Source organism: Triticum urartu, chromosome 3A (assembly GCF_056163025.1).
Source record: "Triticum urartu cultivar PI428250 chromosome 3A, HENAU_Tu73, whole genome shotgun sequence".
Taxonomy (NCBI): Eukaryota; Viridiplantae; Streptophyta; class Magnoliopsida; order Poales; family Poaceae; genus Triticum; species Triticum urartu.
The window spans coordinates 418,314,007-418,339,313 of NC_141875.1; the positions used below are offsets into that span (position 1 = coordinate 418,314,007).

Below are 25,307 nucleotides of genomic sequence, written 5' to 3' on the forward strand. Positions count from 1 at the left end.
CTTTCCAAGCATGCTTGGTGGTATAGATTGTATGCATTGGAAAGGAAGAACTGTTCATTTGCTTGGCATGGGCAGTACAAGAGGCATGTGAAAGGTGCCACTGTCATACTATAAGCGGTGGCTTCACAAGATCTTTGGATATGACATTATTTCTTCGGCATGGCTGATTCTCACAATGATATCAACGTGCTTCAGCGTTCTCCAGTGTTCGCAAGGATTGCAGAAGGCCACTCCCCAGAGGTCAACTTTAAGATCAATGGCCACCATTACAACAAGGGATTTACATAGGTGATGGTATCTATTCTCATTGATCAACTCTTGTGAAGACAATACCCAATCTATAAGGAGAGAAGAACACGAGATTTTTCCAATAGCAAGAGAGTGCTAGGAATGATGTGGAGTGTGCTTTAGGTATGCTTCAATCTCGATGAGGTATCATTCGAAATCCTGCATTGACATACTCATATACAGCTCCAAAATAACCTGTTTGAGCACATGTAGACTCACATTGACAACCAATAGATGTATATTTTTCATGTGTTGAAGACAATTTCAATTGAATTGTAAAACTATTTAATTATGTTTTTATTCGGATGTGGAACTATTTGATTGTAAAACTGCTTGCACTGCTTAATATATTTGGTTCTAAAACTATTAGCACATAGTTCGAAAAATATATAGAGAGAGGCTCCAACCGGCCGTGGCGGACATTATGTGTGCATGCGTAAGGCGCACGGCCGGCACATGCAGAAGAATGGCCTGACGCCGTCCGATTGCTCTGTCCAAGTAGACAAAATTCGGACAAAAAGAACGTCCGTTTGAGGTCTGCGTCGAAGTTGGCCTTACACATCCAGCCGTCCATGCATAGAATAAATTCGTACCAGGATCGTAGTACATATAAAGTGTCTAATGTGCAGTAATTCCGGTGTACGTGCGACGGGTATGTGGGTGTACTGTGTTTGTTTCTAGAAGAAAAGGGCACGACGACGATACGGCGTGACGCACCGTACGCGGCGGCTACCCAACCCAGCAGCCGTGCGGCGCGGCGCGGCGCGAGCCAGCTGCAAAGGAACGAGTGAACGGCCTGAGTGGAGCGCGCGATTGAGGTCCGATCGCCCTAAACCTGACCCACCACCACGACGCCTGTCGGTCTCCGCACCGGACCGGCGTCGCCACTGCCCTCACCCCAACGCTGCGCTGCACATGCGCTTGCGAGCTCCCACTCCCACTCCCACCCCCGTCCCCTTCCTTCTCCGCTGTACTCTTCTCCTTGTCTGCCTCGCCGCCTACTCTACACAATCGCATCGCAACCATAGATCGGTTATCACCCACCCTGCTCCCACGTGAATCCACGCGCAAAATTGCCCGCGGCAGCTTTTCCGGCGGATTTGGTTTTCCTTCCTCCCCTTGGCATCCACTCCTCGCAGGGTGGGTGCCCCTCAGCTTCTACTCTAGTCTAGTCTAGATATAATATATTCTACAAAGACGAGGGAGGACGAGGAGATCGATCCAAGATGTTATATGTGGCTCCAAGGTGGCGGTGCCTGCTAGCCGTGGCCATGGCTATCGCCGCGGTGCTGTCGGCGGCGGGCGGCGCCGGGGCGCAGGAGACGTGCTCGGGTGCGGTGCCGGCGCCGCCCAAGCGCGGGGCCTGGATGTCCATTGCCAGCTTCGGCGGCGCCGGCGACGGCCGGACGCTCAACACGGCGGCCTTCGCGGCCGCCGTCGCCAGCATCCAGCGCCGACGCGCGCGGGGCGGGGCGCTGCTCTACGTGCCGCCCGGGGTGTGGCTCACGGGGCCCTTCAGCCTCACCTCACACATGACCCTCTTCCTCGCGCGAGGCGCCGTCATCCGCGCCACACAGGTCAGACCTCCTGCTTCTCGTTCACGACCGCCATTACTCTTCTGGCCTATTACTATTGGATCTTTACCAGATAGTGCAGACTGCAGCATTCAGAATAGTTGTTTTCAGTTTCCTTGTTCTGTTGCTACGATAACAAGTACTCCCTCCATTCCTAAATACTCCAATATGGACTACATAGGGAGCAAAATGGGTGAATCTACACTCTAAAATATGTCTATATACATCCGTATGTAGTCCATATTGAAATTTCTAAAAAAAAACCTATATTTAGGAAGGGAGGGAGCAGTTTCTTCCAGGTTTCAAATCTCTCGAGTTCTAGCTTAATTCAAAGAACAGGAAAACTTGCTCTTTATGGTTTGCCATGTCTCATGGTGGTTTATTGGAGTTGAAAAACAACACATTGGTCTTGATGTTTTTCACTCTGTTAGTGTTATAGTTCCTGTGTTGCCACTTGCAAGACGATTACTTAGTTGACATGTGACCTGTGTCTTCTCATCTTCTATTAATGTCTAGCTCATCCAGTTATGGGTGATGTGAAGGTAAAAAACAGTTGGATATCTTTGTGAAATCTTTTTTATTTTATTTTTGAGCAGGACACATCTAGTTGGCCGCTGATCGACCCGCTGCCCTCATACGGGAGAGGGCGTGAGCTGCCCGGCAAGAGATACATCAGTTTGATCCATGGCAATGGACTTCAGGATGTTTTCATTACAGGTTCTCATTCTGCATTATTAAATTTATCATACTTGATTTGGCTAGTGACATCACCATAGGGTTTATCCTAGAATGTTCCAGCCTGTTATACTGCAGTAGAGCAAGGTTTAAATTTGGCATCATGCTAGTGACGCCGTGCATAAGCACGTGCTACAAGAATATGCCATTGTGGAAACCTGTAGAATGTCCTTCTTTATATAGATCTACCCTTGTCTTCATCTAGATGATGATTGTTTTCATGGTTGGAACTGTTATTTGTGCAGGTGAGAATGGCACCATCGATGGCCAAGGTAGTGTGTGGTGGGACATGTGGAAGAAGGGTACATTGCCCTTCACAAGACCCCATCTACTCGAGCTGATGGACTCGTCTAATGCTATTGTCTCCAATTTGGTCTTCCAGGATTCGCCATTTTGGAACATCCATCCAGTGTATTGCAGGTGAGAACATCGATTTAGTTCTCTATACCTAAATTCCCAAATTTTGTGTTTGCTACTTACGGATTCAACAAGGAAGACCACTGGTCAGTTTTGCAGAATTGGGTGCTGCAGTGCACCTTCATCTTGCAGTGCAATGGCTTACATTATTTGGGAATCGGGACAGCTTGCTTTTAGCAGTACTGCAGTTATATATAGCAGTGCAAGGATCCACCCTTGCACTGCATCTCCATTTGCACCATCACAAATTGCACATGAACTCCAGCCTGTGTTCTTGTCCTGTCATAACTGTACCAAAATCCCTAATTTCTATGTCTGCTCCTTATGGATTCAACGAGGAAGACCACTAGTCAGTTTTGCAGAGTTGGGTGCTGCAGTGCTCCTTCATCTTGCACTCCAATTGCTCTAGCTTATTTGGGACAAACTTGCTTGCTTTTAACCGTACTGCAGTTATATAGCACTAGCAGGATAAGGATCCATGGTTGTACCGCCTCTCCATTAGCACCATCACAAATTGCACAGGATCTCCAGGCTGGGTTCCTGTCCTGTTATATAATTGGTAATATTACCGCATTAAACTGGAGCAAATAGTGAAGTGTAGTGAACAGAACTACATAACCAAAGTACAGAAGCTACCAAACAGTACCATACAAGATTAGCACTTTAACGTAGGCTCCAAAGTTTTTTTGTTTTAGTTGTTGCTACTTGCTAGCAAAACTTGTGGTCCAGATCTGCATTTATTATTGTCCCAGCTGAGACATAAATGTCTACATCATCTGTTTTGCTTGTGCAGCAATGTGTTGATCAGAAATTTGACTATACTGGCTCCACATGACTCTCCCAACACTGATGGAATTGATCCAGGTACAAATGCTATTTTCCTTTCTCACTGACAATATATACATGACAAAATTTAGCTCCTGATTCTGAACCCAGAGTTGTGCTCCAAACTGTACAGATTCGAGCAGCAATGTGTGCATTGAGGATTGCAACATCTCGACGGGAGATGACCTGATCGCCATCAAGAGTGGATGGGATGAATATGGCATAGCCTATGGTCGCCCCAGCTCGGGCATCACCATTAGGCGGATCACGGGCTCCTCCCCTTTTGCTGGCTTTTCTGTCGGGAGTGAGACCTCTGGCGGTGTGGAGGATGTCCTCGCTGAGCATCTGAATTTCTACAGCTCAGGGTTTGGTGTTCACATCAAGACCAACTCCGGCAGGGGAGGGTTCATTCGAAACATCACCGTCTCTGACGTGATCTTGGACAATGTCCGTTATGGTCTGAGGATTGCCGGTGATGTTGGAGGACATCCTGATGAGCGGTACGACCACAATGCGCTCCCAAAGGTCGACAGCCTGACAATAAAGAATGTTCAAGGGCAGAACATCAAGGAGGCTGGGCTGATCAAGGGCATTCCAAACTCGGCATTCTCCCGGATCTGTCTGTCTAACATTAAGCTTCATGGCAGCGCGCCAGTCCGCCCATGGAAATGCGCGGCTGTGAGTGGAGGTGCACTCGACGTGCAGCCCTCCCCGTGCACAGAATTGGTTAGCACGTCCGGGATGAGCTTCTGTACGAGTTCCCTCTGATGGTGAATCAAGTCTTGCACTTCAGTTTCGGTGTCAATGCCCTTGATTCCTCCAATGAGATGACATCAAAGGGTAGGCCAAATAATTTTTGTTTGTTTATTATGTATTATATTTTCAGAAACCTTGTGCTTAGCATCACTGGAATCTAGTTCAACAAGTGAAATGCTATCCGGTGGTTCAATACTTGTCCACAAAGCTGCTCAGTTCTCTGTGTCAGCGAATCATTTTTAGTTCTGCATTTCAACCGTTGGCGTTGAGCTGATACGAATTAGACTTGGTGTATGCAAAGGGTCACGCGTTTGAGTCAGGCACCGCGGGTAGCCAAAATAGACTGGACGAAGCTGGTAGGATAGACACAAAGATCACCAAGGGGGCGGTCCGGGCGCCTGTGACATGCGTCTGATGGCCTTGGTGGCGTGTCATTGGTTGCTCTATGTCGATTCAGGGCAACTCCAACGTGAATCACCAAATCAGACATAGGACACGTCTGCGAACACTGATTGGTGAGCCGGCCATCCAACCGTGTTGTAACGCCCTTGCCGTTGGCCATGAGGGACCGCCAGATTTGGGCCTCGTCGCTGGCGAGGAGAGGGGCCAGACAGTGGGAGAGATGCGGACGCAAGCGAGTGAGAGAGAGAGAAAGAGATAAGCTCAGGAAAATAGAGAGAGAGAAAGAGATAAGCTCAGGAAAATGAGATTCAAATTCAATACATCGATACCCGTACAGGCCAGCCACTCGAGCTTATATCTGCTCGTTACATTCATGGGCCTCAGCCTGTTTACTCACCCAGCCCAACTCAACTACACATGGCCCAACGCCTATTCAAACCTCCCGCCACTACGCTTCCGCCTTGGCACAGCGAATACGTCTTTCTGGCTGTTTCACTGCCAGTGTCAGTAGCTGCATGCTGACATTGTCCTCCCCTTGAGAACCGGTGTGTCCCCATGCTGGTGCATCAGGAAACTTGACCTTGAGCACTTCGTAATCTTCCCAGGTTGCCGCTGAAGCTGGAACATTCGACCACTTGATCAAAGCTTGTAAGTGTGATGTGTTTCTTTTTTTCACCAATCTGCGATCCAAGATCTCAGGTATCACTCTAGGCACTGAGATATCTAACGGTTTAGGCAACACAGCAAACACCGGAGTGTGATCCGGCACATGGGACTCCAACTGCGATACATAGAAAACTGGATGAACTTGACTGCCTTTCGGTAGCTCCAGTTTGTAAGCTGCTAACCCAACTTTTTTCCAAAACCTGGACGGTACCGAAAAATTTGAGAGCCAATTTGGGACAGGGTCTATTGACCACTCACGACTGAGCATACGGCTGCAACCTCAAGTACACCCGTTCCCCCACCATAAATTCTCGAGGAGATCTGTTTTTATTTGCATAGTGCTTGTACTTAACTTGAGCTCTATGTAAATGTTCTTTCAGAGTGGCAGTGTGTTCTGACTGAGCTGAAATCCAACTAGAAACATCAGGATTGAGAGATTTGATGAGTTTGCCAACTGACCAATGTTAGGCTCATCTCTATACAGTGCTTTGTAAGGAGAACAACCTAAAGAGGAGTGAAATGTGGAATTGTACCAGAATTCAGCCTGTGGCAGCCACTGTTTCCACTTGGCAGGACAATCATGAACTGCACATCTGAGATACATCTCCAAACACTGATTCACACATTCAGTCTGGCATCAGTTTGTGGATGATAAGCTGTACTCATTTGCAATTCAGTGCCCCATACTCTAAAAAGCTCTTTCCAAAATGCACTTGTAAACACTATAGACAGGGGTAGCCCATGCAGCCTAACAACGTTATGAAGAAATGCTTTGGCCACTCCAGCAGCAGTGAATGGATGTTTGAGAGGTATAAAATGACTTACTTTAGTAAATCTATCAGCCACCACCAAAATAGAGTTGTGTCCTTCAGATTCGGGCAACCCTTCTATGAAATCCATGCTGATGGACTGCCAGGGCCCTTCAGGTATTGGTAAGGGTTGTAGCAATTCAGGAGATTTACACAGCTCATGATTTTCTTGTTGACAGATAGCACACTGCTTCACAAAGTTTTCCACATCAGTTTCATACCTTGCCAACTGAATAGGTGCTTGACTCTGAAATAAGTAGGGAGAACTCCAGAATGACCTCCTACAGGAGTAGAGTGAAAGGCTTGTATCAGTCTGGTTTGCAACCCCACATTAGCTCCAATCCAGATTTTATCATTATGTTTCAGAATTCCCTCCTGCAATGTAAACCCAGGGCAAGCATTTGTATCAATAGCCAGTTTCTGTAGCATTTCTTGAGCTACAGAGTCCACAGAGTAAGAATTTAAAACCTCTTGAATCCAAACAGGTTGTGAAGTGGATATGGCATGCATTGGAAACAAGTGAGCTACCCTAGACAGTGCATCTGCCACTGTGTTCTCCACCCCTTTCTTGTATTGAATTGGGAATTGTAGTCCCACTAATTTGGTCATGGCCTTTCTCTGCAGCTCTGAAGTTAGAACTTGATCTCCCAAGTGACATAAGCTCCGGTGATCTGTCTTGATTACAAAAGGGCCTCTGGACAAATAAGACCTCCACTTATCTATAGCCATCATAATTGCGAGAAACTCTTTTTCATAAATTGACAACTTCTGGTTTTTCTGACCCAATGCTTTGCTGTAAAAAGCCATAGGATGTCCCTCTTGGGCAAGCACAGCTCTAACTCCAGAGTCACATGCATCGGTTTCCACACAAAATTGCTTGTCAAAATCAGGTAGAGCTAGAACTGGAGTGGAGGCCATTGCTTGCTTTAACTGTTCAAAAGCATTTTGAGCCTCCTCTGACCAAAGAAATGACTGCTTCTTCAACAACATTGTCAAGGGTTTTGCTATAATCCCATAATTCTGGACAAATTTTCTATAGTACCCAGTGAGTCCAAGAAATCATCTGAGCTAAGTTACATTACTGGGTACATGCCAATCCAACATAGCAGAAGTTTTTGAGGGATCAGTGGCCACACCTTTATCAAAGATCACATGCCCTAAATATTCCAAAGACTGCTGCCCAAAGGAACATTTACTCTCTTTTACATAAAACTGATTTTCTCTCAGTACTGTTAGCACTTCTCTAAAATCTTTGAGATGATCTTCCAAGGTCTTACTGAAAACAAGTATGTCATCCATAAAGGAGAGAACCTTCTTTCTGCCAGGAAATAAGAAGTTCATCATACACTGAAAAGTGCCAGGAGCAGTTGCTAACCCAAAGGGCACTACTCTGAACTGGAATTGACCATGATGTGTTTTAAAGGCTATTTTATATTCATCTTCAGGGACCATTCTAATTTGATGATATCCAGCTCTCAAATCCAATTTAGAAAATCATTTTGCTCTAGCCAGTTCATCTAGTAGTTCATCTATGACTGGCAAGGGAAATCTGCTTTTGATTGTCAGAGCATTGAGTTTTCTATAATCTACACAAAACCTCCATGTTCCATCCTTTTTCTTAACTAGCAACACTCGAGAGGCAAAAGGGCTCAAACTAGTTGTAATGAGACCTACCTTCATCATCTCAGCTACTTGACTTCCAATTTCATCCTTCTACAAAGGAGAATACCTATAAGTTCTACTATTAATAGGTACAGCCCCAGGAACCAGATTAATAGCATGATCAATCTGTCTACGAGGAGGTAGAGTTTTTGGGTCAGTGAAAACATCAGTATTTGTTGGAGCAATTCTTTGATAGGTTTAGGAAAGTCATGTTTTTCCTCTTTCTCATACACAAGATGAATTAAAGCCACTGCCACAATATCATTTCCCTTATCCCATTTCAGTAACTCTTCTACAGGCATTCCCTTCAGTTCTGAGGTCTGAATGGGTAGCACTCCTTGCAATTTCACGGACTGTCCATCACTCCCCATTTTCTAACCAGTCCATGCCCAAAATAATGTCATAACTTCCCAACTACAGTACTTTCATAGGACTAGTGAAGTTTTGTCCCTGGAGCCACCAGGTTAAATTTGGAACTTAGTCAGTACACTGTATGATGTAGGGTAGAATCCTAGACGCTCGATCTTTCATGATTGGAGGGGATCCTATGAAGAACACGAAGAACACGAGGGGAAATGCGAGGGAAATCACGAGGGGAAACGAGAGGAAACACTCAAATAGACAAGAAGCGATCACACATATGCTAGATCCTCGAAAGACAAAGAGATACACGATCCAAAACCAACAAAGGACGATACATAGGGTAACTAGTTCATCTCTGTGAGGAGGTCTTGAATCCACGAGGGGATCTTCCCGTGAGGGGTCTTGAATCCAAGGTGGATCTTCTCCGTAGAGGCCACGGTCTCTCTCGTGGAGTAGATCCGTATGGATGAGCAAAGCTCTATCTCTAAATGAGCTAATCCTTTGCTAACCCCAACTAGAAGGAGGTGGAGGAGTATATATAGTCTAGGGCCACGAAGGGGTAAGTGAGGAGGGGATACATGGGCCTTTGGCCCGGTTAGCCACGCGCAGGTGCCGGACGTCCGGGCTGGGGGTCAGATGTCCAGGGTTTCGGGACGAGCTGGATGTCCGGGGTCTCGGCCAGATGTCCGGGCTGAAGTGGAGGTTCAGTTGCTCTCTAGATACGTCGGTGCTGGATATTCGGGGGAGATGCCGGATGTCCGGGCTGTCGGGAGGCGCCGGATGTCCGGGGCTGGCGCCGGATGTCCGGCCGCTGAAGCTTGTTCGGCCGACTGTTGGGGCAGCTCCTGCGCGGCTGCCCACGCGCCAGATGTCCGGCCGCTGTAGCTTCAGCAGCTCCGTCTTCTGTCGTCACTTCCAGGCTTCCCTTGCGGATGGTGTAGTTGTTCCTTTGTGCTTGCACTCCTCCTCAACATCCATGAAGCTCCGACAATACCTATGCATGCACACGAGAGAAGTGTCAAGTAGTATACCATCCTCGAAGGGGTCAAGTGAGCACGTGTAAAGGAGATGATTCACCTTTGTGTATGTGAAGTAGGTGTCACACGTGTCACTCGCCGAACGGACTCTTGACATGGTGATGTCCATAGGATGCTCCGCATCATCCCCCCCCCCCCCTTTGGGAAAGATCCGACCTCGGATCGAAAACCAAATCACCATGGGAAAGAGATGGCTTCGCCATGTAGAAGTGGACGTTCACCAAGTACTCGTCGTCTTGAAGCTCGGAATGGGCACTCTCCAATGTCGCACCGTCTTGTGATTCCTTCAAAAGGAGTAAGGACAACAAACACTTGGAAAAATAAATGTGGTTAGCGTTAGTGCAAAACCAAGCATTCAAGAGGTGATTCACCAAACAAGTGTCGTCATCATGCAAAGCATATGGTGTGACAAAGGATTGTGATATGGCATGTAAGCATATCAATCAAGCACAAGCAAAGAAATCATGGGGACAAGTATGCAATAGTGAGGTAGTGATGCAAATATGTGTGTCAAGAGAATAAGCATCTACCTCAAGATCATAACAATCATGCATAAAACACTCGACAAATGATCGATGGTAGGCATAAGAAACATTCACAACACCAAATAAAATGAAGTGTCTAAACACATGGGACAAGTATAAGACAATCCAAGCATAACGTGCATAGGGTGTAGTGAAGATAGTGTGTCACTCAACACAATAGAAAGAGCAATTGTTCATCATGTGTGAGGCAATCAAGTCAATCATGTGACAAGCAATGGGACATGGCATATGTGAAGTGATGACATTGTTACAACCAAACATATGAGAGGAGCAAGTAATCCAAGAATTGGATGCAACAAACAAGGCATATATATCATGATGCATGGAATGGTGAAAATGACAATTCGAAGCAAGATCTCTAACAAGTGTGCAATCAAGTGGTCCAAGATGAGCAATAAGTCTCATGGGGAAAGCAACACAAGTAGTATGATCCATAATATCCATGCTCATGGTTTGGGGGTTCTCAGAAGAGAAGGATATCACCTTGAAAGCATGTCCTTGTGCATCCTTCACAATGCCGAAACACAAGCAAGTGCGATGTAGAATTGTTGTGGTAGAAGGTGGTTCGCTCTCAAGAGCTCAAATGGTCAACTCACATGAAGTGGAAGTCGATACAAAGTCCAAGTATCATACACATGCACACAACAAAAGAAAGAATGCATGCGCATGGTAGATAAACACATCATCCATCACGATGGTTCTCTTTTCTTGCACATAACCATTAGAAGCACAAGTGCATGAATACTATGATGCAACAATGGCTATATTCATGGCACTAGGTACATGGTGCAAAGAGGTAAGACAAGCATGCTTCACAAGGAATATGTCATAATCTCCAAATATATGTGAGAATGCTATGGGGGCAAACTCATTATCAAGACTAAAGGCATAGTTGCACTCAATACATGGCAAATCATCTAGCATGAGAGAGGCAATATATGGAGATATATGACAAGAAGCAATAACAAGCATGTGCAAATCATGCAGGTGGTTGTCATCAACCGCAAGAAATGAGCAAGTATGAATCATGGGTGATGCAACATAGGCAAGCATATCAATCATGTCGTGCAAACTAGTGGAGCGAAGATGCAACACACTAGGGGAAATCATGGCAATCATGTCATGTGAGCAATTAATAGGAATAGACAATGCACATGACATATCGCAAGCACGAACACAAAGCAAGATCATAGTATCATCATAGGAATGGGTCATAGATGGAACATGGCAATAACAAGTAATATCTCCACCAAGCTTGCAAATACACATACAAGTACTAGAATCAATCATCATGTGTAATGCAAAGCATGGGTCACAAATGCATGGCAAAGGCATAGGAATGAGAATATCATGCAAAGTGAACATGGCAAGATGGGCATATAATATGTAATGGACAATAACCCATAGCCAAGTGAGGGCCATGTAGAAGAAATGCGTGAAGTATTTGCACGAAGAGAGCGGTGGGAAAGGCAATCCATGGGATCCCAAGTCATCAATGCTCTATAAAGCTCGTTTTGTCAACTCATGGGATTGTGAGGTTGACAAGTAAGCATGGGTACCTACACAACAAATACACAAACGGAAGAAATTGTGTGTGGTAAATGTACACATCATCCATCTTGATGTGTATGTGCACGTGTGAGTTAGTGCAAGATAAGCATTTCTCAAAGAAATTTGATGCATGGTATAATAACATGTCATCCATCATGAAAGAATAGTTATTATGTATGACATGGTGGGGACACAAATTTAGCATACAAGTAAATGGCACATCAATAGCATTTTCATTCATGGGGAGCATATTGTGCACATAAGTATGAGGATCATGTAATGGATGGGATGGATCAAAATCTCCTAAAATGTATGAGGAAACTATGAGGGTCTCCTCATGAGCAATATTGGAAACATGATATGAAGAAGTGGAACAACATCCAAAACAATGCATATCCGAAACTAGGTAGTCATGGCATGGCATATGAGATAAATGATGCAAAGGGAGCATATTAATATCATCATAAGAAAAACAAATGCCAATAACCATGGGCTTGTCATCTATGCAATAAGTGCAAATTGGGTTAATTTTAATGGCACATGCATAGTCACTACGATGAGATTGCAAATATGACATATTGTTGATCTCATGCATAGCATATGACAAGTCAAGCGGATTGTCAAACACGATGTGACCTAGAGAATTGTCACAAGAAATCATATGTAAGATGGCATCACAACTAATAGACTCCACATGGCAATGATCATACTCATCATAGATGGGCAATAAATCATCACATGGGGAAGTCGAACTAGCATGAAGCATGGTAATAGGTTGATCAACATCATGCAAGCAATCAATGTCAAGAATGTCCACTAGTGGGACTAGAGCATCACCTTCACCTTTGTTACCTATGTCATTCCACTCATGTAGTGTAGGTGAGGTGGCAAATACCAAATGGTGGTCATCTTTATCTTGATGGAACCATGTGGGGGGTGCATCATATTCCACCATGGCCATCGTCTTGTCCAAAGGAAGGACGTAGTCGTCGCGAATCGGCGCGTCATCATATATGGGACCTAGCACCAAATGAGAAGACATAATAGAGGTAGAGGTTAAGTCGTTAGAAATTGAAGTGGCCTCAGATGCCCTATCAACTATCACACACACTCTCTCTATGTGGTGGTTCATCCACTCCCTCAAAATAGGTGCACTCAATGTCACATATGGTGGAGTCACTCATCTCACTCAAGTGGTGGGGATTGTGGCTCTCCTCACATGGGAATTGGGGCAACACATCATATATGGGGCTAGTGGTGAAGTCACTCTCACTCTCAATATGGTGGCTAAATTCACTCAAGTCATCATACGTCGCTGTGGTCGAAGGGAGAATCCCATGCTCAACCATCTCGTTGTCGTTGCCGTGGATGAAGGCCGAAGATGGCACATCATCACTCTCGCCTCCTAAGATGGAAGCATCATCCTTGCTCACCACCTTGTCGCTCGCCTCCAAAGCATGTTCCTTGATTGGCTCCATAGTCGTAGTCGTCATCGCACCGTCTTGAAAAAGAGTCGAAGTAGACTCGGGACCATCAATGCCACAAAGAGGGATGGCGGTGAAGTCGAACTTGGGAGCATCGTCTTGGAACTCATCAGGCTTAGACATCGTGGTGGTACTAGCCTCATGCTCGTTCTCATGGAGCTTGGTCATCGCAAAGTGAGCTTGGGGTGGAGAAGCCTTGGCCTTCATGAGTTCTTGTTCTGCCTTGAGAGCACCAATGTAGTTGTCGTCGAGGGACTTGTAGTTCTCGAGGAAGATCGTCTTGGAGATGTCGTTGTGCAATCCCATCATGAAGTGGAACTTCATTGAAATGGGGTCGTCCACGCTGGCTCGTCGCAAGGCATGCTTCATCTTCTTGAAGTACTCGTCGATGTACTTGGATCCTTGGATGGTGTTCTCCAATTGGCATAGAAGTTGTTCCGTGTAGGTTGGAGGCACAAACTCTTGCCGCATAGCTCTCTTTTTCTTGGGCCAACTCATGTCATAGGTCTCCGAAGGTGTGTGAAGCCACCATGTGGACACGTAGTCGTGGAAGTTTCTTGTGGCGCACTTCACTTGATCTTTGGGAGGAACTTGATGTAGCTTGAGGTAGTCGTCCATCAAACGCTCCCACTCGAGATACTCCTCGGGTTCTAGAGTCCCATAGAAAGGAATCTCATGGTAAGTTACGAGGTCGTAGTAGCTCGTGGAAGTTGCGGACTTGAGCTTGGGGAGCTTCTCTTGAGCGTAGTCTTGAGGTGCTTGTTGGCGAAGATGCCGTATATCCGAAGGCGAAGATGCCTTGAAGTTGCTTGGCGAAGATGCCAAGGGAGATGGTGAAGTCATTGAGCGGTTGTTGGTGTTGATCTCTTGACCTTCACGTTCGTGGTGGTGATGGTGTCGATGCCGATGTGACCTTGCCGAAGATGGTAGCTTGGAAGCATGTGTACTTGAGCGTCATCTCGAAGATGAGGAAGATTGCTTGTAGGACTTGATGAGGGCTTTGATCTTCTCCATTTGAGCTTGCATCTTGGCGTCGGTGGAGTTTTTCTTGGCATCGAACTCGTCGTTGTTGGTGTAGACCGAAGGTGAAATGCCTTGCCTATCCATCACAAGACTCGAGCAAATGTGAGTGGGAGAAAGAGAAGAACTAGACCAAATGTACCTTAACCAATGTTGAAAATGGATTAATGATCACTCAATAATGTAACAAGGAAAAAGCATAATTGGTATCGGATCTTGTCAATTCTCACACCTACACAAGTAATGTTGGGGAACGTAGTAATTTCAAAAAATTTCCTACGCACACGCAAGATCATGGCGATGCATAGCAACGAGAGGGAAGAGTAGCGTCCACGTACCCTCGTAGACCGTAAGCGGAAGCGTTATGAGAACGCGGTTGATGTAGTCGAACGTCTTCACGATCCGACCGATCCAAGTACAGAACGCACGACACCTCCGAGTTCAGCACACGTTCAGCTCGATGACGTCCCATGAACTCCGATCCAGCAGAGCTTCACGGGAGAGTTTCGTCAGTACGACGGCGTGATGACGGTGATGATGTTGCTACCGACGCAAGGCTTCTCCTAAGCATCGCTATGATATGATCGAGGTGAATTATGGTGGAGGGGGCACCACACACGGCTAAGGGATCAATGATCAACTTGTGTGTTCTAGGGTGCCCTCCTGCCCCTATATATAAAGGAGCAAGGGGGGAGGCCGACCGGCCCTATAGGGCGCACCAGGAGGAGTCCTCCTCCTAGTAGGAGTAGGACTCCTGAGGGAGTCCTGTATTAGGGGGTATCCGGATAGCCAGACTATATCCTTTGGCCGGACTGTTGGACTATGAAGATACAAGATTGAAGACTTCGTCCCGTGTCTGGATGTGACTCTCCTTGGCGTGGAAGGCAAGCTTGGCAATACAGATATGTAGATCTCCTTCCTTGTAACCGACTCTGTGTAACCCTAGCCCCCTCTGGTGTCTATATAAACCAGAGGGTTTAGTCCGTAGGACGAACAACAACAATCATACCATAGGCTAGCTTTTAGGGTTTAGCCTCTTCGATCTCGTGGTAGATCAACTCTTGTACTACTCATATTATCAAGAACAATCAAGCAGGGCGTAGGGTTTTACCTCCATCAAGAGGGCCCGAACCTGGGTAAACATCGTGTCCCCTGCCTCCTGTTACCATCCGCCTAGACGCATAGTTCGGGACCCCCTACCCGAGATCCGCTGGTTTTGACACCGACATTGGTGCTTTCATTGAGAGTTCCTCTATGTTGTCATCATTAGGCTTGATGGCTCCTTCAATCATCGATAGCGATGCGGTCCAGGGTAAGACTTTTCTCCCCAGACAGATCTTTGTATTCGGCGGCTTCTCACTGCGGGTCAACTCGCTTGGCCATCTGGAGCAGATCGAGAGTTACGCCCCTGGCCACCAGATCAGATTTGGAAACTTAAACTACACGGCCGATATCCACGGGGACTTGATCTTCGACGGATTCGAGCCCCTTCCGAGTGCGCCACACGGTCACGATGAGCATGATTTAGCTCTACCATCGGACAGTGTTTAGGAGATCGCACCGCCAACCGCTCCGACCCTCAATTCGGAGCCAATCGCGCCATCCATGGACGGGTGGATAGACCCCGCCACAGAGGCTGCATCCTTAGCGGCGATCAAGCCGACTATCGACCTTATCCTTCAAGGGAGCCATGACGCCGAACTGCCGGATTCTTCCCCGGCCGCGGACTCCGAACCACCTGCGCCCGTGCCTATCGAATCCGACTAGGCGCCGATCATGGAGTTCACCTCCGCGGATATCTTTCAGCACTCGCCCTTCGGCGACATACTGAACTCATTAAAGTCTCTCTCCTTGACAGGAGAGTCCTGGCCAAACTATGTTCGGCAGGATTGGGATGCGGATGACGAAGAAATTCGCCGCCCACCCACCACCCACTTAGTAGCCACTGTCGACGATTTGACCGACACGCTCGACTTCGACTCCGAAGACATCGACGGTATGGACGACGATGCGGGAGACGAACAGGAACCACTGCCCACAGGGCACTAGACAACCACCTCATCATATGATATATACATGGTGGACACACCCAAAGAAGGCAATGGCGACGGGACAGCGGAGGATGACCCCTCCAAGAAGCAACCCAAGCGCCGACGTCAGCGGTGCCGCTCTAAGTCTCACCAAAGCAAAAGCGGTGATACCGGCACAGGAGATAATAGCACTCTGGACAGTGCCGAAGATGACAACAATCCCCTCCAGCAAGATTTAGAGCAGGAGGATGGAGAAGCCAGCCCTCCCGAGAGAGCGGCAGATGGAGAGGCGGAGGATGATAATTACATGCCTTCCTCCGAAGACGAGGCAAGCCTCGACGATGAAGAATTTGTCGTGCCTGAGGATCCCGTCGAGCAAGAGCGCTTCAAGCGCCGGCTTATAGCCACGGCAAATAGCCTTAAGAAAAAGCAACAGCAGCTTCAAGCTGATCAAGATTTGCTAGCTGACAGATGGACTGAAGTCCTTGCGGTCGAGGAATATGAACTCGAACACCCCTCCAAGAGTTACCCAAAGCGCAGGTTGCTACCCCGACTGGAGGAGGAAGCATTAAAACCTACATCTCCAGCATATGACGCGGCTGATCGGCCACCTCGTGGCCGCGACAGAGAGGCATTTCAACCAAAAGCTCAGCCCGCACCCCGACGCCACTCAAATAAAAATGTCAAGGCACGGGGAAACACGCTAGACCTGCGAGACGTATTGGAGGACAAAGCAAAACACGCAAGATCGATCTACGGATCACGAGGGTGCGCCACTACACGAGACGATAACCGTCACGCCAGATACAGTAAAAGTAAATCCGGCCGGGCCGAACACAATGGACAAGACTCATTTGAGCTGCGTCGCGACATATCCCAGTACAGAGGCTCCGCACACCCCCTATGCTTCACAGGCGAAGTAATGGATCACCAAATCCCAAAGGGTTTCAAACCCGTAAATATCGAATCATACGACGGCACAACAGATCCTGCGGTATGGATCGAGGACTTCCTCCTGCACATCCACATGGCCCGCGGTGACGATCTACACGCCATCAAATACCTCCCACTCAAGCTCAAAGGACCATCTCGGCATTGGCTCAACAGCCTGCCAGCAGAATCCATTGGCTGTTGGGAAGATCTGGAAGCCGCATTCCTTGACAACTTCCAGGGCACTTATGTGCGACCACCAGATGCCGATGACTTGAGCCACATAATTCAATAGCCAGAGGAACCAGCCAGGCAATTATGGACACGGTTCCCAATAAAGAAAAATCAAATCGTCGACTTTCCGGATGCAGAGGCCCTAGCAGCTTTTAAGCACAACATCCGTGACGAGTGGCTCGCCCGGCACCTTGGCCAGGAAAAGCCGAAATCTATGGCAGCCCTCACGACACTCATGACCCGCTTTTGCGCGGGAGAGGACAGCTGGCTGGCTCGCAGCAATAATATATCAAAGAACCATGGTACTTCGGATACCAAGGATGGCAATGGCAGGTCACGTCGCAACAAACACAAGTGCCGCATCAACAACGACAATACCAAGGATACGACAGTCAATGCCGGATTCAGAGGCTCTAAACCCAGTCAGCGGAAAAAGCCATTCAAAAGAAGCACCCCGGACCCGTCCAGTTTGGACCGTATACTCGATCGCTTGTGTCAAATACACGGCACCCCCGACAAGCCAGCCAACTACACCAACAAGGAATGTTGGGTGTTCAAGTAGGCCGGCAAGTTAAATGCCGAAAACAAAGATAAGGGGTCACATAGCGATGACGAGGAGGAGCCCCGGCCGCCGAACACCGGAGGACAGAAGAGGTTCCCCCCACAAGTGCGGACGGTGAACATGATATACGCAACCCACATCCCAAGAGGGAGCGGAAGCGTGCGTTAAGGGACGTATATGCGTTGGAGCCAGTCGCCCCAAAGTTCAACCCATGGTCCTCCTGTCCGATCACCTTCGATCGCAGGGACCATCCCACTAGTATCCGTCATGGCGGATTCGCCGCACTGGTCCTAGACCCAATCATCGATGGATTTCCCCTCACTCGAGTCCTTATGGACGGCGGCAGCAGCCTAAACCTTCTTTATCAGGACACAGTGCGCAAAATGGGTATAGACCCCTCAAGGATCAAACCCACCAAAACGACCTTCAAAGGCGTCATACCAGGTGTAGAGGCCCATTGCACAGGCTCAGTCACACTGGAAGTGGTCTTCGGATCCCCGGATAACTTCCGAAGCGAGGAGTTAATCTTCGATATAGTCCCGTTCCGCAGTGGCTATCATGCACTGCTCGGGCGAACCGCATTTGCGAGATTCAATGCGGTACCGCATTATGCATACCTCAAGCTCAAGATGCCAGGACCTCGGGGGGTCATCACAGTCAATGGAAACACAGAGCGCTCTCTCCGCACGGAGGAGCACACTGCGGCCCTCGCAGCAGAAGCACAAAGCAGCCTCTTCAGGCAATCCACCAGTTCGGTGATTAAACGCCCAGACACCGTCAAGCGCGCCCGGAGTAATCTGCAACAAGACCGCCTGGCACGCTCCGAGCTCGCATAGCAATGCGGTCCCCACCCCAGTCCCCGCCAAACGGCGAAATCCGTGCCACGCGTACATAATTACGCATTGAAAATACCATGGGCATAGATGGGGGGGGCACGACTACGGCACGCCCCAAAACGCGGCTCAACCGCACTAGGGGCTTCCAGCCTTATTATTTTTTCTCTCTTTAAGGACTTTACTCTCTGGAAACCCCGTCCGGTAGTACGATTCCTCAGCTTGCCCTTGGAGGCAGAAAGCTACGTCACATCATGGAATTCCCAGGTGGTCTCTGATAACGAGTGAAATACCTACTTTAAATACCATTCCTCAGCTTGCCCTTGGAGGGGACATTTCAAATAGTCCTACTTTTTGCTTATCGCACTACTTGTATCATTATGCTTCAATGCACCTTTTTGAGTAAACAATGCATAACACTAGACTATTACCGTATTCTCTATTCTTTTATATATATATATATATGTTCATTCATGACATTCAACACCCGTACACTCTGGTATGGCCAATATGCCAGGGGCTTAAGCATACCCCATAATACGGCGTGAGAAGTCCGAACACTTTCGACAGTGCGGCACCCTGAACTTATAGCATTATATGCATCAGCTTCGAATCATGTCTTGGGTCAATAGTTGGGTTTGCCCGGCTCCCATGTTTTGGTACCTTACGTTCTGCTATATCGGCTAAGGTAGCACTGGGAGAACTACTGCGATTGTGCCCCGGTTCATCTGGGCAAGCACCTCAGTAGAGAAAGCTAAAACTGACTGTCATGATAAGGCGAGAGTTGGTCGCTGTTCGAGAGGTCTCGAGTCCCTAAAGACTTATGCCTCTTAGACCGAGGAGTCGGCTTTGTTCGGCTTAGGGCATGTATAGCGCCTCGAATTCGGCCTTCCGAATACTAGGGGCTTCGCCAAAATTTAAAATTGTAGACTTCTATGGCTAAGTGAGAGTGATAAAGCATTATAGTCCGATTTCCTTGTTCGTTGTGCTGAGCACCTCCCTCGAAGGACCCAACAATGGGAAAAAGAGTGCTCAGATTTATCCCGAACACCCCAGCACTCGTGGCATGGGGGCAGAAGCCGACGACTGGCCATCTCTCAGATTTAATAAATAGCCACACATAAGGTAATATTTTAAATTCAAACAAGCGTTGCATAGCGCATATGAACAAGTTTTCATAGTACATGATCACACGAGCAAGTTCATTCAAAAATTACATCCTTCGCACACTCGTCCGCCACAAGACGGGCACCCTTCAGGACACCCTCATAATACATTTCGGGGTGGCGATGCTCCTTGCCCTGCGGCGGCCCCTCCTTCACCAGCTTCTCGGCGTCCATCTTGGTCCAGTGCACCTTCGCACGGGCAAAAGCCCGGCGTGCACCTTCGATGCAGACAGACCCCTTTATGACTTCCAGCTGTGGGCAGGCATCCACAAGCCACCTCACCAGGCCGAAGTAGCTGTTGGGAAGGGAGTCGCCAGGCCACATCCGAACTATAAGGCCCCTCATGGCCTGTTCGGCCGCCTTGTGCAGCTCGACCAGTTGCTTCAGCTGGCCGCTCACAGGCATCGGGTGTTCGGTCCCAGTATACTGAGACCAGAATAACTTCTCCGTCGAGCTTCCCTCCTCGGCCTGGTAATACTTCGCGGCATCCGACACGCTGCGGGGCAAATCTGCAAATGCTCCTGGAGAGCTCTGGACTCGGGTAAGTAACAAGTAATTTACTTTCACATGCTTGCTTTGCATATTGAATGCCTTACCCGCCGCTATCTTCCTCGTCGTCTCAATTTCCTGGAGGGCCTTTTGGGCTTCAGCCTTGGCATGCTTTGTGCTCTCGAGGGCCGCGGCAAGCTCTGACTCTCGCGTCTTCGAGTCAAGCTCCAAAGTCTCGTGCTTCTTCATGAGAGCTTGGAGCTATTGCTGCACCTCGCCCACCCGTGCCTCTTGTTTCTCCTGCTCGGTGCGCTCCTCGGCCGCTTTGTTTTCGGCCTCGGACAACGCTCGCTTCAGGGTCGCCACTTCGGTCGTGGCCCCTGGCACATCCATGATGATCCTATCATTTTGCAACCACATATTATATATATATATATAAACACTATTCTGATCACGGGATCAGAATAATATTCTGATCACAACCTGACCTGCCCCACTAGTAGTACGTTGAACTTCCCTATGAACTGGGTTGAACTTCCGCCAACATTGCCCAAATGGGGCTTGCGATATACCGTTGGAAAGCTATGGACACCAATATCATGACCCAACTTAATTTTTTGGCAAAATATAAGCAGTTTAAGAGCAGTTTTGAAAACCGTTTTTTCTTCGCACAAAAAACGTGAATCATATTTTTGATCGCATTTCTAAACCGTTTATCGGAATGAGGCATATAATATGGCGTTGGAAAGATGCTGCAAAACCGCTCCTTCCACATGTTGAAAGTTTTCTCTAATTCCCTATGGTTAAAGAGTAATTTGAAAAAACGTAAAATTTCGTAAATCGAACAGCTGAGTTCGTTTTTTCAATGTCATTTCTAAATGGCTAATCCAATGGAGGCATATGATACGGCGTTGGAAAGCTTATGAAAATGCGCTACTTTTTCATCTTGACAGTTTTTTCTATTTTTGAATGGTTTAAGAGTAATTTTGAATGGTTTAAGAGTAATTTAGAAAATGGTCCAAGTCCTACCGAGTTCGTATTTTAGAGCTAATTTTTTAACCGTGCTTCCGAATGCAGCAAATGATATGGCGTTGGAAAGCTTGAACAAATGCGAAACTTTTTGGTATGTATTGTTTCTCCTAATTCTTTACGGTTTTAAGTCAGTTTTGAAAATGGCGAAAAACGTATTTTCGCCGTAATTTCTACAAACTTTATCGGAATGGGGCAAATAATATACCGCTGAAAAGCTATGGAAAATGCGAAACTTTTCCATGTTGATGGTTTTCTCTGATTCCTAGCCGTTTTCAAGTAATTTCAAAAATGGCGGGATCATGCGTTCTGCCTTTATCGCGAAACAGATTCTTCAAAAATGCACCGCATGTAGAACGTGAACTTCTCGGCGCGTGTACCTGAACTTCACTCTGTTTTTCACGTGACTTTTTTGCTCATAGGTCTCCATCCACTCACCGGAACACACACCGGAATTAAGCAAGTAATGTACCGGTGGAAAGCTGATGTAAACACGCAACTTTCCCGTGTTAATAATTTTTTCATACTCGCGATGATTTTAAAAGTTTTTCATCTCAAATTCATTCACTATAGTAGTCGAACTTCCTGCTGTTTTCAGGTTGAACTTCTGTGACGTATTTTCGTTTGTAATTTTCTCATTCATTTTGTCAGTGTTACACAAATGATATTTGTTTTGTACAAACCTCTCTCACAATAAATTTTTTAATTTTCTCCTTCTGATGACTTGAACTTACACAAATGATATTCCTCCCATTTTGAAATAAATTAGAAAATGACGAGATCATGGTTTTCTGCCTTCATCACGAATGGAAATGCACTGCGTGAAGTGGTTGAACTTCTTGGGCATGTTTGCCTGAACTTCACTCTGTTTTTGACGTGCTGTTTTTTTTATCAAAAACTCCCAAACCACTTACCGGAATTGAGCAAATGATATACCAATGGAAAGCTGTTGAAAACACTCAACTTTTCCATGTTGATCAGCTTTTCATACTCGCGATGTTTCAAAATATTTTTTTAATGCGTAAAAATGTGTTTTTAATGGTATACACAAATTTTTTAAACCATTCATCGTAATATAGCTTACAATATACCGTTGAGAAGCTTATGAATAGGAGCATCTTTTTCATGTAGACAGACGTTATAGATTTTTGTTTTTGAGAGCAGTTTTAAAAATGGGAAAAAGAACATAGTTTTTGCCTGTTTTTTACATGTAATTGAAGGTCGGACGTCTCACACTAGAGATCTTGAACTTCACCGTGAGGAGCACATGAACTTCTTGCAAAAAACCTTTTAAGCTTTTAGTTTTTTTCTTATATTCCTATCTGAAATGCATTTCACATAGTTGTTAAACTTCCCGCTGTTTTCATCTTGAACTTCCGTCACATATTTTTGTTCAACCTCTCTCACAAGAAATTTTTAACTTTCTCAGGCCAAGCACTTGAACTTCTAGCAACAATTTTTTTGGACTTTGCCTTTTTATTCTTTTTAATACAAAATGCACACCGTGTAGTACGTGAACTTCTCGCAGTTATCAATATGAACTTTTCTCGGTTACGTGAAAATATATGAGCTTTTTTATGAATTTTTAATATGATTTTCTTAACCTTTTTTTATGAATTTTGAAGCGCTCTATTTTTAAAAGTTGAACTTCTTGTTATTTTTTTGAACTTCTTGTTTCAGTTCTTTGATAACGAGGAAAATTTGAGTTTTCTATAATCATCGAATTTCTCCATATTTTTAATATGGACTTCCCGGTTTTATTTTTTAATCTTTTTTATGAAATTTTGAAGCGTTCTATTTTTAAAAGTTGAACTTATTTTTTTATTTTTAAACTTCTTGTTTCCATTTTTAATAATGAGGAAAATCTGAGTTTTCTATAATCAACGAACTTCTATATCGAACTGCTCTAACTTTTTTATTTGAGTTTATTTTATGCACCTTTAGAAATATGAAATTTGTAGTTTTGTTAGAATCATCAAACTTCTCCACGTTTTTAAATTGAACTTTTGTGTTTTATTCTTTAGTAATGAGAAAAACTGAGTTTTTAATGTACATTGAATTACTCTGTTTTTTAAAATTGAACTTCTTGGTTTAATCTTTAGTACCGGGGAAAATCCTTTTTTATGAATTTTGAACTGCTCTATTTTCAAATTTAGATTTAAATTTATATGAAAATTTAAATTTTTAACTTCTAGTATTTGTTAGGAACGGTGAAAATCCTTTTTTTATGAATTTTAAACTGCTCTATTTTTCAAATTTGAACTTCTTGTTTTTTTAGTTTTGAACTTCTTTGTTTTCATTATCTAATAATAAGGAAAATCTGAATTTCGTATAAACATCGAACTGCTCTTTTTAAAATTTGGACTTCCTGGTTTTATTTCTTTTAGTAACAAAAAGTCTTAGTTTTTAATAAAGATCAAGTCGCTCTGTTTTTTAAATTTGCACATAGAGTTTTTTGAAGGGAGAAAATCCCTTTGTTATAAAATTGTTTTGAGATTCTTTTGGTTTTTTATTTGACCGTCTTTTGGTTTTGTAACAAACATTGAAATTTTTCGTCTTTTAAATTTGAACCTCTAGGCTTTATCTAGAAACGGGAGTGAGCGACCACAACAAAATAAATTGTATCTCTATACTGCTGCGTGATGAATGATTTTTATTCTATGTGCGTCTTCTAGGCGGGATGGATTGTACCCCAAAAACAATGTCTTTTAAACTTTCTAGGTGGAAGTCGTTGAACTTCCAGATTATTAAAAAAGCATGCCCTTTTTAGTTCTAAATAAATATGGTACATCAAAAAATTGTACCAAAAATATTTATGCATTTTGAAGATAAACTTGGAAGAAACCAACCTATGAAACCAAAAGCAATGGACCAAAACCACAAGTTTTTTGCACCTACAGATACAATTGAACTTCAGTACGTGCCCACCAACTAATACTCTATCTGCATCACACACACACACACACACACACACTTTCGGTGTTATTTTCCTTTTTCTTTGATCTAATTCTGCACGTGCCACAGAACTCCTATTTCAAATACTTTTTTGTTACAGAGTTTTCCTGTTTTCATCATTATTAGTTTTCAAACATATAAAATGAAAGTCACACAAACTCATTAGCAAAAATAGATGGTGAACAGAACATTGTTCCCACATTATCCACATCCACATACGTACACAAGCAGCTGAATTTTCTTTGACATATTTTTTCAAATACAAGCACACAAAAACCCATCGAAGCAACATCTCTTTGACGATTTTCTGCTGAATAGCTATACTAATGCATTCTTTTTTTCCATTTTCTTTGGCTCTTCAAGTTTTTGCCTACAAGAACAATACAAGGACTAAAGTAACAGAATTAGAGTTTCAGAACTAAACGAAAGTTTGTAGCATGCTCCAATGCCACAAGCAGAGCATAACATGAATTTTCTAATGGAGTGAAACACTGATACAGCTGGACTTATAGATACAGTTGAACTTCAGAGACTGTCTACCCACACTGCCATCGTAGTGGAGAGAGAAGGGAGCTGGTGCTCGGTCGATGCACCGACGGAGCAGAGTGCAGGCGCGCTAGAGGAGGGCTCGTCATAGCAGAGGGCAGGTCACATCAGAGGGAAGGGCAGGCCGCGCCGAAGCAAAAGGAAGGTCACGCCGAATTGGTGAACTCTCTCACATAGTGGCGGAGGGGAGCGAAGACCACGAACGGTGGACTGCCCTCTGCTACGGTGGGCGGAGGTGGTTTGTGTCGCCGGAGAGTGGACGGGGAGGTGCCCATGGCCGTGGCAAAGCAGCAAGGAGGCTCGCGTGGCCGGGGGGTCGTCGCCGGAGGAGGAGCTGGGCGACGCCGGGGGAGCCTAGGTGGCAGGGGAGGCGCGACGGCGTACCAGACGAGGCCCAAG

The 25,307-nt window shown here is 45.7% G+C and overlaps 1 protein-coding gene across 1 annotated transcript; it reads left to right on the forward strand.

The window, feature by feature from the left end:
- Positions 1-1,089: 1,089 nt before the first annotated feature.
- LOC125544137 (Pectin lyase-like superfamily protein) lies at positions 1,090-4,792 on the forward strand. Its single transcript, XM_048707717.2, has 5 exons — positions 1,090-1,865; positions 2,459-2,579; positions 2,843-3,017; positions 3,808-3,878; positions 3,973-4,792. The coding sequence occupies exons 1-5, from the start codon at positions 1,515-1,517 to the stop codon at positions 4,605-4,607; spliced, it is 1,353 nt and encodes a 450-aa protein (XP_048563674.1). The 5' UTR covers positions 1,090-1,514; the 3' UTR covers positions 4,608-4,792.
- The last annotated feature ends 20,515 nt before the right edge of the window (positions 4,793-25,307 follow it).